Source organism: Cydia fagiglandana, chromosome 3 (genome assembly GCF_963556715.1).
Source record: "Cydia fagiglandana chromosome 3, ilCydFagi1.1, whole genome shotgun sequence".
NCBI lineage: Eukaryota > Metazoa > Arthropoda > Insecta > Lepidoptera > Tortricidae > Cydia > Cydia fagiglandana.
The window spans coordinates 15,455,667-15,474,349 of record NC_085934.1 but is presented as its reverse complement, the minus strand read 5'-3'; the positions used below and the strand labels follow the sequence as shown (position 1 = coordinate 15,474,349).

At 36.4% G+C, this 18,683-nt stretch overlaps 1 protein-coding gene across 1 annotated transcript; it reads right to left on the bottom strand.

Annotated features, from left to right (window-relative positions):
- Window positions 1-113: 113 nt before the first annotated feature.
- LOC134680201 (uncharacterized) lies at window positions 114-17,772 on the bottom strand. Its single transcript, XM_063539281.1, has 3 exons — window positions 17,651-17,772; window positions 2,330-2,527; window positions 114-2,030 (listed from the first exon to the last, which is right to left on the bottom strand). The coding sequence occupies exons 1-3, from the start codon at window positions 17,675-17,677 to the stop codon at window positions 1,416-1,418; spliced, it is 840 nt and encodes a 279-aa protein (XP_063395351.1). The 5' UTR covers window positions 17,678-17,772; the 3' UTR covers window positions 114-1,415.
- Between the last annotated feature and the right edge of the window lie 911 nt (window positions 17,773-18,683).

Sequence of the window (18,683 nt, the reverse complement as noted above, 5' to 3'; positions counted from 1 at the left end):
CTCCCAAAGAGCGACGCTCTATCGACCATGGTGTGTAAATAATGCTCTTTCAGTAAGTATCACGAATTGTCTACTAGTTAGACCTTAGGGCGAGAAGATGCGAGTAAATAAAATTATGTATACAACTTTTTATCGGTATATTTTTCTGTAATATAATAATTATAATGACAAATATTAATATCAATAACACTTGTACAAACTTTAAAAATTATATAAATACGAAAAGTATCACCAGGAACTTAGTCATGCCTCATTAATATTAATTAAGAATAAATTTAGCTGCCGTCATCATCACTGGGATAATACAAGTAAGGACTACTCACGTACCACCGACAACTGCCGGCCGGCACTCGGTCGACTGATTCTCTTATGGCTCCTCTACACGATGGCCCAGCGCCGGCCACTCCAAGGGACGCATTTATGCGTTAGAGGGAGCAAGTGATATTGCTATCTCATTCTACCGCATGGTTGTGTCCCTTGGAGTGGCCGGCGCTGGCCCATCGTGTAGAGGAGCCATTAGATATGCCATATGCCCATGCCATACGCTTTTGCTCGTGTGTTGACCGGGACGGGAATACTAGTCAAAATTGCGTAGAAGAAACAGTTTCAAAATCAGATCTGAAGCTTCGATCTTTAGCTACTGACTTAAATAAAATTTTAATTACCCAGTGCTCGTGTGGGCACGGTGTTGCATAAGACACCCTTATTTAAATAAACCTAAGTCATTCTAATACTTAATCTCAATATCACACCCACCGACCAAGATAATCGCTGCAAACTCGAGTACAGGAATTTTGCTAATTTTGTTTTCTAAAATGTTTTCATAGGAATCTGAATCATAGTACAAATCAATTTTTAGAACTAATAGTCGAAACAAGCAGCCTCCAATGGCTTTGAGGTGTTAGGGTGTGGAAGTGTAAAATTGTAGTCATATAAATTACACGTTTTTAATGAAATTTACAAACTTAGTCATAGTTCGTTTTTTTTAGCATTAAAAATAAGGTACGAGTAAACAATCTTGATGTGTATTTTAATTGAAAAACACATTTTAAAAATAAGTTATGGCAAATATGTAACAATTATGAATCTAATACAATCATTTATATTCTTTTGCTTTCATAAATAATAGTTACCGATTTTTAAAAAGCGTTTTTTAATTAAAAGACATGTCAAGATCGCTTACCTTCTTTCAAGTTCTTTCTAATGCTAAAAAAGACGAACTATAGCAATTTGCAAAATCTGAGCTGTGTTAGCCTGGTTAGTCCGACTCGACATTTCGAAAGGTTGATACGCTTTTAATGGATTCCCTTTTTAATGCGTTTGCGGAGTAAATAGGATATTGCTTGGTTTGGTTGGCTTGGCTTGATATTCTGTTTGTGGACCAAAAGTAATATGCCCAAGTCTGTCTGTCCCCATTATTCTGACTTATCAGTTTTTAGTCCACCGCTTGGTAGTGGAGGCGGAGGCACATTAGGTATAGCGGGGTCCTTCGACGCATAGTTGAGAAGGTTTAGGTCACTTGGCTCGGAGGGAGGCGCGTCTGCGCTTTGCGCAGGTGCGGGCGCTGGCGCTACGGGCACAGCCCTGGCGGGAACCAGCGCAGGACCTTGCGGTACCAACGTATTCGTCAATGGTCTATACAAAGGCGGCAAATTCGCGTACGGGTTAAAGCTAAACGGATCATACGGGTCGTAGAATCTGAAGCCAGAGTACGTGTACGGGTAGGTGAATGGGCCGACTTGCGTGAATCCGTTATAAGCTGGATTAATACGGCCCAATGGCAAAACATGAGAAGGCAAGCCGAATTCGTTTAGCGGTATGGGGGATTCTGTGTTCGGCGGGAGCGGCGGCGCGGGCGTCGGTTTGTCGCTGTCGGATTCAGGCTGAGGCTCAGGTGGTGGAATCTCGCTCGAGGGAGTTTTGTCCTCGGAGGGAGCTTCTGCAGCCTTCGGCGGTGACTCTGGCGATGGAGCAGGAGGTGCAGGTGCTGGCTGTCCCTTAGGAGATGGCGCAGGAACCGGGATCAAACCCTGAAATTAAATGAAGAAATAGTTATACTATAACATCCACTGTACAAAATTTTTGCGTTTAATTGTCATCTTACGGTTTTTATGTTTACAATAACAACAATATAATTATAAATATTTAATATTCTATTCATCCAAAGGCTCAATTTTATTGCCAAATGTCTGGAAGATGGTAGGTGGTTTCAACAAATCAATTGTAAGAAAAACATATTAATCCCTTAAGTTATGGCACTGATAACTCGATGTAGGTACTTCACATTTCTACAGTTACTTGTTTGTAAACCATGTCAGTGATAACATACGTTACTGATAGAGTAGTCCCCATACACGAAAGGCGAGTACGGGAAGCCGAAGGGGTCGTGCAGCACCGGCTGATACACCGGGTAAGCTTTGCTGGGTTCCAGATTCTGATTGGACGTGATGAGCGCGTTGTACACCTTCGGCACTCGGCCCGGCGCCGGCGCCGGCGCCGCGATTGCTGCTCCGAGCAGCAACGCGAGCTGAAATGTAATACAACAATTAGTAATTTCTGATGTTAGGGATATTCGAAATTTAATAACAATATCTGGGAAACATATAAAAATTAAACATGCGCATTTTCCCAGAGATAAGATCTAGCTAGATCGATTTATCGCTCCCGAAAACCCCTATATAGCAAATTTCATCGAAATCGTTAGAGCCGTTTCCGAGATCCCCGAAATATATATACATATCAATAAACAAGAATTGCTCGTTTAAAGGTATTAGATTGGGTAATATTTGATTTCATAGTGCAATCACTATTTGGTAATATAACCCCTACCCTCTACTATTACTACTAGCGTACTACTAACTTGTTTTACAACCCATATTGTGCCATTTTAAACCAAAAGTATGCTTATTGTCGGTTGTTAATAAGCTGCTATTTCCATATAAGTACCTAGCTTCAATTTGAAATCAACCTTATCGACAACCGACATTGTGGTACCTTTTGAAAACGTCACTAATTGTGGAGAACGTAGAAGATCAAAATATAATTTGTACCTACAGTCTTTCTTATGGAATTAGCAGAAAATAAAAGCAGAGATTTCTAATGTGAAACCCTTTTTACGCCTAATTCTTCAGCTAATTTTAACATTACTATGATCAAAACAGTCTTCTGTAGGTACTACCTACTAACTAGCTAATTTGCCTATGCAAAAAGTAAAACACTGTAACAGGTTAAACGTAGGTTGTTTATACTGTTTCGCTTAGGTATATCAACACCATCTTCAATTATACCAATAAGTGCAGTACCTATAGGTATTAGCTGGGTTTTTCTACCATACACGACTATCGTGATTGGTATGTCAGTTTGTGCTAGTAAATACTTTTAGCCTATAATTTTCCCTGGTTATGATGGAAACTAGTTTATTGAATCTCATTAAATGCGTACAGCAATTAGGATTTGCCTTGAACACAGCGGCAACGATTATATTGCCCTGCCCGTCAAGAAATAACACCTACCTACGAGCCACGTGCATTAGTACTGTAATCTTAATTAAAGTACACTCATGCATTTTAGATTAATAATTTATATTTTACATCTAACATTAATAATAAATATTACCAATCACATTGAATACTGTAGCAATACTGTTAGAGTCTTAGAGTGACAGACATATAGAACGGGTGGAGTTGAATAAAAGCTTGTAAAACCGAGCATTGTTATAAATAATTCATAAACTACGTATTGCATATGGAGCAACACCTGTAAATAAATATTTATATTTTTGCATACCTACCCTACAATCATACCATACATGTAGGCTACGTGGGTATGCATTTTATTATTTAACTAATCGAATAAGTAAATGCATTTGCTGACATGAGACACTGGCTTATTGTACATAACAATACAAGCGTAACAACCGTATGTTACATTGGAACACCAATTTGAACATTTAGGTACTTTATTGCGCAACACCGTTAGCAAATTTATTTTTTAATTATTTAGCTTCAGTTACCTTAATTATAGTTCATTTTAGTTTTATATTCATTTTATAACACTTATTAATCTTATTATACAATAAATGAGTTCAAATTCGTAAACAATGTATAACTTTTAGAATGTAAGTAGGTAACCGTCATGTATGTGGGTAGTTTATAGTTAAGAATAAAGGATATCGATGATTAACGCTAGACCGGGCCTGGACCGGGTCGGAGCTTCCGGCGCTTCGTTTACTATAGAAAGCACCACGTGATCTCCGATCAGACGTCATAATTGGGCTTGTGCACAAATCACGCGAGGTTCGATGCGGCGAGGGGGGGGGGTCACGAAAAAATCACGATAGATCACGTTGGGGGAGAGGGGGTATAAGGAAACGTCACGTGTATTTTACTACAGTTAACAAAATATAGAAAAAAAACCTACCACAAATGTGGAGATACTTTTTCTCGGTTTCGTTAAACATAAATCTTCACTCTGCACTTCAAAAAATAGCCGAAAACACCTCGCGTGATTTGTGCACAACCCATCTAGAAAATTAAGACATGTCTGACGCCTCAACCCGGGCAGGGCCCGTGTTCTCATAGAGGGTGTTTCATTCCTGCTAGTCCTAATATTTCCAAAATATTTTACAATAAATATTTTATACGGCTGTTACGCGACTTACGCGTGGTGGCGCAACATAGCTGGCCTGTTTTTTTCTATTGTGAATATTATTACTTGGTTTTCAGAGCGTGCACGCTTTTGTTGTCAGGAAGCTAATTTGATTATAATTCAATCACTTAATTCGATGACCTTATTGCCAATATGTGGGGATCGGTATAACAAAGTAACTTTACTGTTTAGTGCACAAGGAAGTAATATTTACACACTGTTAGCAAATCCTTAGCTCATTATACCCTCCTCCAATTGAGGGGGGATTTAAATCTTCTCGGGGCAGAGGTGTACGGTTGGAGCCGGTAAAGGTTTATTTGACGTTCATAAGCGCATTGTAATATGCCTACTTGAATAAACTACTTTTTATCTTTTATCTTTATCTTTAAGACCTATCAAATTCACTTCATTGATTTTACGCAAAACATTATCACTAATAGTTACATGTACCTACCTATGCAGTGCCAACTATTTAAACACATATTTTTATAAATTTTAACTTCTATAGTAGGTACCTATTTAAATAGTAGCTCATAAAATAAACCTAAGTTCCAGAGGTAACGTAATATTTTCATAGAAATTTGACGTTAGAGCAGAGTTAGCTTTATCTGCCTCTATATATATAAGGGTGCAGTTTTACAGAACACCTGAATAAATGTTTGAAGTTCAGGTATCTTTTGCTTGAAACAACAAAAAAAAATGTCTTTCGGCTGGTCACATTATTAACCAACTCTTATAATTATACTGAACCTCGTCATCGTATGAATGATACATTGAGGGTTTTTTGTTCTGCGTTCCATTTCTTAGACCTTGAGGGTGCGGCCAAGGCACGGCATTGTCTGTCGACTTCCGGATCGGAGTCGGACACGACCTGCGACTGATTCGGTCACCAAGATTCGATACGTGCAGTTAAAGGGTTAAAACTCCACTAAATCAGTTTTTCTTGATATCTTTTGCAATCGAAACGTCGAATGAAAGTTGAAATGAAGGGATCATGTGGTCACATTGCGATAAGTATATAGAAACGGCAAATATTGACCATCATTCGTCAAGCGTGCAAATAGGGTCACGCAACTAAGTAAAGAATAAGGTACTTAATAATTTGTAAGTAAGTACCATTAATGTCATCAGTATCTTGATGTAAAGATATCCGTGACACCCGCGAGTATATTGTGTGTAGACAATAATGAGCCACGCCAACATTAAAAATAACTAGACCAGATTAATGGTCCACCCACAGACGCAGATAATCTAAGGTTTGAGCTCATGTAGCCTAGTTAGACGTATGGTTTCAAGGATTAAAATATTGTCATGCCAATTACTGACTAACATTAATATTATCTCGAAGTAGTAGCAACCCAATGAAACTGAATATAATTTATGCAAATATTTTCATATAGAGATGGCATAAGAAACTGTAAAGTATAAGACGTATACCTTTAGGAAGGGATAATTTCAAGAACTACACGTCTGTTAACTTAGTTTAAGCATGACTCACGCTAGACCGGGCCGGGCCCGGGCCGAGGTACCCAACACGGCATTGACGGCTACGTCTATGACGGCTGATGATCGGTGACCACGTGATGCTTTCCATAGAATACGATGCGCCGAAAGCTCCGGCCCGGTCTAGCGTCAGTCATCCTTTAAAGTGACATTTCATTTCCAACTGCAGCTGCAATACTGTTCATTTTCTATGGAAATTGACAATGACATCGACGCGTTTCCATAGTAAAATGAACAGTATTGCAGCTGCAGTTGGAAATGGAATGTCACTCTTACTCGATTTTGTTCTCAATATGAGACCTGTAGCGAAATTTAATAGGCAATGCATAAATATAGGAATGTACGGATTGTATTGGCTTGTATGTATACTGTATAGGAAGGGCAATTTGTAGAAACTCTTTAAATTTATCAACCGATGCTTTTTGAAGAAGAATGAAGAGGGAGATAATAAATTTATTCAGGAGGATTAAATAATATCTTTCTCACTCTGCTTTATTTAAAGACAGAAGCTTTAAGGATGACTCACGTTAGACCGGGCCGCGTTCGGGCCGGAGCTTCCGGCGCTTACTTTTCTATGACGTGCCAGGCGATCACATGATGATTTCCATACAAAACGATGCGCCGGAAGCTCTGACCCGGACACGGCCCGGGATAACGTGAGTCATCCTTTATACTACCTTAATATGACAAATGAAAACTTAAACAGTTTTATTGAAAAAATTACTACGAGTACTAGAGTTGCAGACCTACCGAATAAATGTATTTAATTACTATAGCGATGTAGGTAACGGCCGCATTGGCCACATAATGTGTCTAGTTTGAGGTTTCGCAACATGGCATGTGAAACCAGCGGTCGTGGGTGCAGTAAAACACATTGTCACGAGATAATATCTGTGTCCTAACAATTTGAGACACATTAACCTACATGTTGATGAACTTGAAGCTTTGCACAAGGTGTTGACTTTGTCACGTAATTAATAGGTCTATTGTTTTGACTAATTCGACAATGACAGCGTTTACACGGTGACTTTGGCACAATTTTGGCGAAAAACAATAGTAACTAAACTAATGATTACTTAACCATAATAATTTTGTACTAAGCAGACACGTTTGCAAACGATACCAGAATAAAGGAAAAGTGGAAAATCTAATTGTGTCTGACACTGTATCGGGGTCGGAGGTGCTAACTTAGTACTGTTTCATTAGTAATGATTAATTAGCGTTCAGTACGTTAATATTAACCTTAATTTACCATTTCAGTTCGAATCTAGACACGCGGCAGCGTGTCAAGCCTTATCTGTACCTATTCCGTTAACACCACTCTGATGCACCAAAAGTGCTATAAAATTTACAGACTATTTGGTGAGAGCCAAAAAAGAGACTTTATTATTAAGTATGTTTTGTTAAATATCAATTCAGGGTTCGATTAATTAATCTGACACATTAACCAAGAATATGTTTTTGGGGAAAGCTGAATGTTGCCAAATGATGTTTTGGCCTTAAACTTTTTAAAACTAACTTCTCAATGCCGGCTAATAAAAATCCTTACCTACCGGTTTATTTAGGACATAATTTGTATAACTTAACTATAATAACTAAGGCTAGAGAGTTCCTTTGATGCTGTTTTTACGCTTCTCGATCTGTACAATTAGTTTTGCTTTATAAATAGTGCTATTCCATTATTGTGTACCAACACAAACGTCTCCTTCCATGACCAATTGAAATGCCAAGGCCTCATCGTACTGTCCATAGTTCGATGGACTCTGGCTAGTAGTTATACATTTACGGAATATCTTCAATACTCTACTTATTTAAAATGTACCTGACTACCGCAGAAACAAGGGCTGTGTAGATGTCGTTATTAGTTCACTATCAATTATAGAGTGATGTTACTTATTTTGATTGATTGATTAATGTAGAATATAGAGTTAGTATACTACAAACTTTTAAAATATACTTTGACCCTTCAAAGAATAAACCTTTTATGATGAGATGATTTAAACTTTATGTAGGACTACATAATCTTTTTCTACGATTACTGACTGATTAGTTTTTAACTAAACCTCATGTTAACACACTATGAAAGGTTAGACCATAGAAGGTCTGTTAATTGATTTGTCCTAAAATATTTATTTACGTAACTCAAATCACGCAGTTTGTCCACATTACAAACGCATTCCTCTTATGGTATTGCATAGCACATCATATGCTTGGATGTCACAAGACAAGGTTGAAGCAAAATTTTGCTTAAATAGGCTATAAATTATTAAGAAAAAAAAACATTTAATCGTATTCCAATGAAACCTGCGAGTCAGTAACTATAAGAAATATAAATGGTGTAACATTTACAACGAGGCCTGTGCATCATTGTGCATTCTCAGTTAAGGCTGTGGAGGTCGGTGACCCTGCGCTTGCACGGCCTGCGCAGACTATTGAGCTGCATCTAAAAGCACGAAGTTCCCTGTTCATTATACGACGGTACTTTTTTCCTTTCTTATATTTAAATATAAGTTCTACTTTAGATTTACTTCTCGTATACCTTTACGTAGGTACTAATATATGATTGTTTCAGTCTATATTTAGCTCCATTTTCTAAATCCATATAGGTAAGGTTTTCTTTAAGCACACATTTATATCTACTGCTACTGGAACAAGAAATACTAAAAAGAACTTTCATTAAACTGTGATTTTTCCACTCTCCGTTACTTAAAGTTGTAATGAACAAATAGTTAAACATGTAATTTTCACGTTATCAAAAAATTTCAACGTTATGCAAACCCTGGCTGTAAATATAGAACATTGTTGCAAACCAAATAATACGGATGTAAAATCAAATTAAGCAATAAACATACTGATTTTAGCTATAACAATAATTTTATTATGCTGCTTTACGGGCCAGCAAGCGTGTAAAAATGTATTTAAGATTGTCACTGATTTGTTGATAATTGACACCGCGGTAAGATTACACGTTATATCCACTGTTACAGACAATAGAGCATAAAAAGCCATCAGACATACTGTAGAAAAAACAGAAGCGGAAAGAATGTTTTGTCAGTAGTTTTATTATGCCTATTTTGTTGCGGTGCTAGAACGCTGGCGTTTTAGGCATACCTATGTAGATAAAAAAACCGGACAAGTACGAGTCGGAGTCGCCCACCGAGGATTCCGTACTTTATAGTATTTGCTGTTATAGCGGCAACAGAAATATAATTTGATATCCAAATTTCCTAAGAGATGGCGCTGTTACAAACGCAAACTAGGTACCTAACAGTAGTTCATCGTGGAATATACATAATTATATACTGTCAAATATGAGAATAAACGATTGGTATTGGTAACTTAGCAACTTATTTAAACAACACCACTTGTGAAAATTTTATTTAACTGTCTATTACGGTTCATGAGATAATACAGTGTAGTGACAGACAGACGGACAGTGGAATCTTAGTAATAGCAAAGACATATGTAACTTCGTATAAGATGAATGAAGTCTAAGAAAAAAACATGCCTCGGAAATCAAGAAAAAGTCATTCTCGGATAGATGGCGCACACACCTTTGGCCTATGCTCGGCTAGATGGCGTGGCGACACCGTTTCATATTAACCTTTTCATCAAAATAATATAATTATTTATACATATATATATATATATATATATATATATATATATATATGTACTCGTACACTATTTTGATAATTTTATACGTGTTTATTTTGAGTTTTAGTCGTGTGTCGATAGATGGCAGTAAATTTACAGTGACTACAAAATTTACAATGACAGACAGACAGACTTTGGTAATAGAGTCCCGTTTTCACCCTTTGGGTACGGAACCCTAAAAAATTAGGTAGATTTCCTAGTGTTTGACTGGCTAAATAATACCAAATATTAATAGTTGACATTATGTCTGTCACATTGTGCAAAACTATTAGAGCCTTGTCTAGTATTTTGAAACATTTTTGTAACGTATAATATATTTAGCCATGCAAACGTAAGTCCATGCATGGCTAATTCTCGATAGTACATACCTATTCGTATTTGCCAAGATGCTTGTTGAAAACATATACCATCCGCATAATATATGTCGAGAAGTTGTTATTAAAAAGCTAACTTTGTGGATATGTAGGTACGACTATTTGCTCGGCTTCTCGAGTGTAACAATTATTTACATATGCTGTTCAGTAAACAAGAAACCACTAAGGTAAAGGTACTAGTGCTCGACATGCTAATGCCCAATCAATATGACATGTATTGGGACCGCGTCGAGCACCAGTACGTTTACCTTATATATTTTCTGCCGCGATATTAGTCAGCTTTAAATTAGGAATATTTTTCATTTAAACCTCAAAAGAAATATGAAATTAAATCTTAGCCTAAGTAAGATCTTGTTGTATTCAGATTTCAGTGTTCAAACAAAGATTTATAAATAGTAAATGTAGTAGGTATATATTTATTTAAATTTGATGGCATATAAATAGTAGGTACAAACACGGACCGCAATATTTCTTTACGATTTCATTATAGTTCGTTTTTAGGGTTCCGTACCCAAAGGGTGAAACGGGACCCTATTACTAAGACTTCACTGTCCGTCCGTCCGTCCGTCCGTCCGTCCGTCTGTCACCAGGCTGTATCTCACGAACCGTGATAGCTAGACAGTTGAAATTTTCGCAGATGATGTATTTTTGTTGCCGCTATAACAACAAATACTAAAAACAGAATAAAATAAAGATTTAAATGGGGCTCCCATACAACAAACGTGATTTTTGACCAAAGTTAAGCAACATCGGGAGGGGTCAGTACTTGGATGGGTGACCGTTTTTTTTTTTGCTTTTTTTGTTTTTTTTTTGCATTGTGGTACGGAACCCTTCGTGCGCGAGTCCGACTCGCACTTGCCCGGTTTTTTTAGCATTAGAAAGAACTTGCAAGAAGTTAAGCAATCTTGACATGTCTTTTAATTGAAAAATGCTTTTAAAAAATCAAAAACTATTACTTATGAAAGCAGAAGAATATAAATGATCGTATTAGATTCGTAACTGTTATATATTTGCCGTGACTTATTTTTAAAATGTGTTTTTCAGTTAAAAGACACATCAAGATTGTTTACTTTATTTCTAATGCTAAAAAAAACGAACTATAGGAAGCGTACGAGTACAAGACCTAAGGTCAATAAGTAAAAGTTATTCCTAGAACTAAAATAATCAAGATATTCTTATACCTACCTAAACGAGCCATTATTGTATATTATGCTACGGGCAACTTGGTAAGTCCAGTAACTATGAATAATGCCCGGGCTGTTTGCATAATGCCCGCATCAAGTGGGCAATTCATTAAATTTCCATGATTATTCACTTTGACCGGTCCTATGTTTAATGACCGCCGTACTTTGGGCAATGTAATAAAACAGATGAGTTTATAGTCTAGCGGCGTGATTCGGGAAATGAATTAAAGGTTCACTAGATATGAAATTGTAAAGATATGCGACGTTCTACGGCAAAAGGTACCTTATGGCGGTTGGCGTTTACGTCGCAAAGCGCCGCAATAATATTGGAGTGGCGTTAATAGCATAAGCGCCAACCGCCATAAGGTACCTTTACCCGTGAGACGTCACATATCTTTACTATTTTATATCTAGTGAATCTCTAATTCATTTCCCGAATCGCGCCGTAGGTTTAGTTTAGGTAAGATCTGCAACCCACAGAAATGAATTAATTATGGAAATGAAAAAAAAAATCAAATATGTATGTCATAGATAATGACATATCGGACGCCTCGATCCGGGCACGGCCCGGTCTAGCGTGAGTCAACCTTCCTTTTGCTTGGATTTTATTTTAAGGGGCACTATTGCTCCTATAGAAAATCACATGAAAATAGAACAAGAAACCCCGAGTAAGAATACGGAGGAAATTTGTACAAAGCTAAGTAAATATGCATACGCTCTTTACAGATTATCGAAGATAGTAAACATTGAAGCAGTAATTGCCGCATATCATGGTTACGTTGGGTCAACCCTCCGCTATGGTCTTATATATTGGGGGAATTCAACCAACAGGGAGATCGTATTCAAAGCACAAAAACGATGTATAAGGTCAATGTGTGGTCTGCATCAATTGGATAGCTGTGTTCCGTATTTTAAAAAACTTAATCTGTTGACTCTACCGTGCCTCTTCATATTTGAAACTGCTGTTTTTGTAAAAACAAATCTGCATTTATTTAAACAAGTGTCACAGATATTTAACAGAGATACCTACCGTGCTGACAACCTTTGTACAGTATTTTCTCGTACTGCATTAATGCGGAAAAGTGTGTTTTGTCTGGCGAGCAAGATCTTTAACAAAATTCCTATAGCTCTAAGAATGAAACCATTGCACTTGTGTGTGATCCTCCACAGCCGGACCACCTCGTCCGATTGCGCTCAGTTTTTAATGGCGAAATGTACCTCTAATGTACTTCATGTACCTCGTCGGAAATTGAACGTACCTCTGTAGTTTGGCAGATATATGCGTTTAAAAGGGGTCCGGCTGGGGAGTAAAATCTGCAGCCGGACCACGCCTGGATCCGATCATATCTGTTATTTTGAGATATAATTTAAATATCAGATGAATGTACCTGTTACGTACCTCCGAAGAAATCGTTTTTTTATTTAAAAAATGGTCTCATAAATGAATTTTCATACATTTCATTTTTTGAGTATACGCGTAAGCGCCTGTCAAAAAATAATAGCAACATAGTAGAAAACAAATGTATTCAATTCGGGCAAGTCGTCTAACGTGTCAACTAGATACAAATGTGGGTGGTTATAGGGAGTGTTTTAAACCGACACGAGTTTAGTTAGTAGTCTTTTTCATTTCATTTTAGTCATTTGCATAGTTTTTGTGTAATAAATTTTTCAAGATCGTTTTTTAGGCCCCCGGATTTTACGAAAAACGTTAATAATTTGCAAATTATTTTGTAAACTTTCCGTTCTTTAGTGCTATTGGATAAACCATTCAAAGACGCAAATTTAGTGGCAATTGTGACTTCTCTAGGTATATTGGTTATAAAGATATTAATGAATTTAATGTTTTTGGTTTTCATTTTTTTTCTTCCATATTCCGTCGTAGTAGGAGCCCATATTTGTATGACAGCTTCATTTATATGTCTTCTATCCACCCTATTTTTTACAAGACCTAATTCCGTGAAACATTCAAGTAATCATCGAAACACTATATCCGGGTTATCCGGCCGCTAGGGTTGGCACTTCGGTATTTTTATTCATACGCCATTTTCTTGGGGATATCTGGTTTCGACTTCATATGCAAGAAAATGTGATCCCACTGCTTCGAGAACTGATTTAGTAAGTACCTATCAGGCAAGTGAGAGTCGGGTTCGCACACGAAGGGTTTAAAAAAATTTTACCATGTCATACAGTGTACGATGACACGGGTCCTCAATGTGCAACTCCAACTCGTACTTGACCCTAACTTTATTTAATTTAATTTTTAAACATTTAATAATTGGAATTTAAATTTAGGGCAGTACGTTTCAATAGTGACACTACTAATGACGGCAATACCGCGAGAACAGTTTTGTCTGACAAACATCGTGAAGCATTTGCAAACATCCTTGGCTTAGAGAAGTGGCTTCTGGACGATCCCCACACAGTTCTAGTTGTATTGTCGAGTGGTCTTCCAATAGACGCAGAGAAGTTTGGCAATTTTTGTAAAGAACTAGTCCAAAAATATGTCAATACTTACAAATGGTGTCCTATGACAGTCACCATACATAAAATTTTTGCCCATGGCGCTGCAATCATTCGAAACTCGTCTGTTCCAGTTAGTATGCTTTCCGAGCAAGCAGCAGAGTCACGGAACAAATATTGGCGTCACGATCGAGAACACCATACTCGGAAATCGGATAGGATAAAAACAATGTCTGATTTGTTTCACAGAGCATTAGTCTCATCAGATTCAGTAATTTCCGAACAACAGATGTCACAGAGAATAAAATATATTAAAAAACGTCCCCTACCATCTGCCGCAGTAGCTTTATTGAAAGCACCGCAATCACCACAGGCACAGGAATCTCAGGAGGAAACCCCAACACCAACATCCGAGTTCTGTCCAGACGACAGTTATTACGAGGTGCAAGATGGGGCAGAGAGCCTCGAAGTAGAAAATGATGACCCGACTAAAAACAGATATATACAGCAGTGTTTCACCTTACTGCATGGTAATGAGGTCCAAAAGTGTATACGTCTCTTTGTAGTTGACTGTCATACAGCTAACGACCAAAATGTAAATATTATCTACCCTAATTATAAAGAGGAAGAATTTGTAAGTTATCTATAGCTAATAAATTACTAAATCTTAAAAAAACTTATTATTTCATATGTGTAGGTTTTTATTAACATATTAAAGTTTGTTTTTACGACCCATAAAAGTGCTATACTGTGTATACAGCGTTAATATTATATCCGGCTGAACCCGGATATTGGTAGTGGCAGCCCTGACCGAAAATTTTAATTGGCTTTAAATTCAATCTTCCACGGAATTAGGTCTTGTAAAAAGTAGTGTAGATAGAAGACGTATAAATGAAGCTGTCATACAAATATGGGCTCCTACTACGGCGGAACATGGAAGAAAAAAAATAAAAACCAAACACAACGATTTGCAATTTTTTTTAAGTTTTTCGTTATATCCGGGTGCCTAAAACACGATTTTCAAAAAATTATTACACAAAAACTACGCAAATTGGACACGCGGGAATTTTAGTCTCGCATTTGTTATGATCTAAACTTCAGTAATTTGCAATAAAATGAGGATGTCACTTTTTTGGCTTCTATAAAACACTGTGAGACCTACACTTTTTTTCCAACTTGATATACTTTTCTTATTTTTTGATATATCTGGTTAATCATTTTTTAACATTATGTAAAGGATATTCACAGTCATTTGGTATGTATTTTGGACTAATCCATTCAGCCATTTTCAATTTATAGCAGTTCGAAGTCAACTGTGGTTTGTGAAATTTTTGAACGTATTCTAATAATTTGTTAGAGCAAGTATTGAAAATGTTACAGTACGTTATATATTTGTACTGCCGACTTTATGACGTCACAGCAATTATCCCCACCACTTTCGCGCTTGTCATCTCATATATTTGGGTTCAAGGCATTACACTGAATGCATTGATACCATATTCACCCATATCCCGGACGACATGAGCGGAAATCGATTTCTAGAACACTTTTCTTTCGCTGGCCGGTCTACTATAAGAATGTCCGTATACTTAATATTTATTTATAAATTACGCACAAAGAGGCAAAGTAAATCACGTTTGTTGCATGGGAGCCCCACGTTAATATTTATTTTATTATTTTTTAGTATTTGTTGTTATAGCGGCAACATCTCTGCGAATTTCAACTGTGTACTGTAAAACGTTGTACAATACACGTGCGAAAAGGTAATTCGCAACTCGTGTCGGTTTAAAACACTCCCTATAACCACCCACATTTGTATCTAGTTGACGCGTTAGACGACTTGCCCGAATTGAATACATTTGTTTTCTACTATGTTGCTATTATTTTTTGACAGGCGCTTACGCGTATACTCAAAAAATGAAATGTATGAAAATTCATTTATGAGACGATTTTTTAAATAAAAAAACGATTTCTTCGGAGGTACGTAACAGGTACATTCATCTGATATTTAAATTATATCTCAAAATAACAGATATGATCGGATCCAGGCGTGGTCCGGCTGCAGATTTTACTCCCCAGCCGGACCCCTTTTGAACGCATATATCTGCCAAACTACAGAGGTACGTTCAATTTCCGACGAGGTACATGAAGTACATTAGAGGTACATTTAGCCATTAAAAACTGAGCGCAATCGGACGAGGTGGTCCGGCTGTGGAGGATCACACGACCCTTGTTTAAAAATGACTTGAATAATTTATTAATTTCTAAGTGCTATTATTCGTTGCCAGAGTTTCTTGGTGACACTTTAAATTAGCTTGTAAGTAATTAGTGAATATAAGTATTGTATATATGCATGACTTATTGACATAAAAATATGAATAGATTTTAATAAATAATTATGAGTTTGTAATACGCGCAATTATGATTAAGTTATTGTATAATTGATTAATTTCTTTAGTTAAGTATATTTCCTTGTAATAATGTAATTTAATTGGTATGTGTATACCTAATTTCGAATTTGTATGCCTGTCGGCGAAACATAGCGTTCTCAAATACTTTTTGTACCTATCCAACATTGTTACCTATGTTTACAAATAAATAATTTGTCTTGTCTTGTCTTGTAAATAACATATAGCCCTGTAGCCTCCTAAGGCCCAGCTATTCAAGCTGTAGAAATAAAAAATCCAAAATTTGCCACTGAAATTTGAACCTATAGTGCAGGGAGTTGATTTATTTTGTTTGAAAATTTAACGAAACGTAATAAATACAATTCTGTTTCAATTGAATATTAAATTTCATCGAACTGATAAAATACTATGTCAAAGTCAAAGTCAAAGTCAAAGTCAAAAATACTTTATTCATGTAGGCCTAGTAACAAGCACTTATGAACGTTTTACATAATAATATATTATCTTAAGCTAATTATCAGAGCAATTTATTGAAGTTAATATTATTCCATAGTAATATTGGATTATTATACAGATCAAATTTAATACTAAGAATTTCACAAAAAGATCGTCAAACATAAAAAAAAATTGTATAAAAAATACTAGTCTAGAATGTTTCTAGAATAAAATCTAAATGTCAATAACAAATGTCAATAAAACTTAACAAAGAAGTACATACATTGAATTATCTATTTCGAGTCACCATTAATCCCACGTTGTTTTATCACTCATGTAGTCTTGTGTGGTATAATAAGCTTTAGAAATAAGTTTACGCTTTACATAATTTTTAAATTTATTAATTGATAATTCAGTAATATGGTTTGGAAGTTTATTATAAAATCTTACACAATTACCCATGAATGATTTTTTAATTTTATGGAGCCGTGTGAAGGGCACTGCGAGCTTATGTTTATTTCTAGTATTAATATTATGAATGTCACAATTTTTCCTAAAATTAACAATATTTTTATGTACATACAGAATATTCTCATAAATATATTGACAGTGCACTGTCATTATGTCAATTTCCTTGAATTTATCTCTAAGTGAGTCTCTATGGTTCAATTTATATATTGCTCGAATAGCCCGCTTCTGCAGAACAAAAATGGTATTTATCTCTGAAGCACCGCCCCACAGTAAAATACCATATGCCATAATGCTATGGAAGTAACTAAAATATACTAATCGAGCTGTTTTCACATCAGTTAACTGACGGATTTTGCTCACTGCAAAAGCTGCAGAACTCAGTCTACTGGAAAGAGTAGCAATATGGGGACCCCACTGAAGTTTAGATGGTTGATTTTATTTTTGATTTTATGGTTGGACCTAAGGCCTTAGGAGGGTAGTATAAAAGTTTATAATAAAGCTAGTAACTCACGTGCAGAGGCAGAGAGAGCCGCGTCATGCTGCGCGCGCGTCGGCGAGTGGTTGTCGAATGGCTCTCGGAGCGCCCGCGCAGTGCAGCGTGTGCGCTGCGCGCTGCTGGAAGAGCCTTGGACTTATCGAAGAACAAGTTATAAGGTGCATGTATGCATGTACACGGTGTTAATAACTTAATTTGAGCATCTTTATTATTTTGTCTAAGATAAAACGTTATAAATGTTATAAACGTTAATTAGTATCATTATTTATTTATTTGTATAAGCCTATTTAGAGTGTCCCACTGCTGGGCAAATGAAAGGCCTCCCTCCTCCCTTTCCACGTATCCCGGTTTTGACCAGTCTCCCACCAGTTCCTATCAAAGGCGTCTATGTCATCTCGCTAGTATCATAAATATCATAATCCTTTAAAACATCATTTAATTCAGTAGTAGAAGTACATAGTAATATTTTTTTGCACAATATTATATTTTTGCACCAAATGAACATAATCAGTCGTATTATATTCTTATTATTGCATGTTGAAGATTGTACGGAATTAACCATCGATTAGCGACTTTCATACATTGACGTGTTAGCCTTAAATATAAATTGTGGGCGATAGGTGTTGCAGTGATTGTATTAGTTAAGTACCTAATTAAGCGTGTAGGTAATAGTTTTAAGGAAAAAAAATGTGTAATAATTGACGGACATAAGTGTAAGTATCTTGTATACCTATTTACATGACAAAAATAGAAATTGAATTGAAATTAAGTGCCCCAATCCAAAATAAGTATCACCGTCGCTATCTCCGTCGTCATCTGTATAAAAATAATCTGTGTAGAAAAGTAGATAATGTTAGGTAACTGACTGTACTTAAATAGTAGTAGTAATTGGAGCATTCCATGAAATTGTCTACCGCTGTCCCGTACAAACGCGAGGTTTCTGAAGATTTAAAGGTACTTATAAGAGTTTTCTTTTCTATGACAAATGGTCAAAAATATGCACAAAAAAATAATCGCCTGCTTTATATGCCGAGAAAAAAGTCGCAAC

Coding starts and splice junctions, on each gene's coding strand:
- LOC134680201 (XM_063539281.1), bottom strand. CDS start 17,677: ATGACGCGGCTCTCTCTGCCTCTGCAC. Junction 2,528..17,650: donor GGCTCTCTCTGCCTCTGCAC/GTGAGTTACTAG, acceptor ATTACATTTCAG/CTCGCGTTGCTGCTCGGAGC. Junction 2,031..2,329: donor GGGACTACTCTATCAGTAAC/GTATGTTATCAC, acceptor ATTTAATTTCAG/GGTTTGATCCCGGTTCCTGC.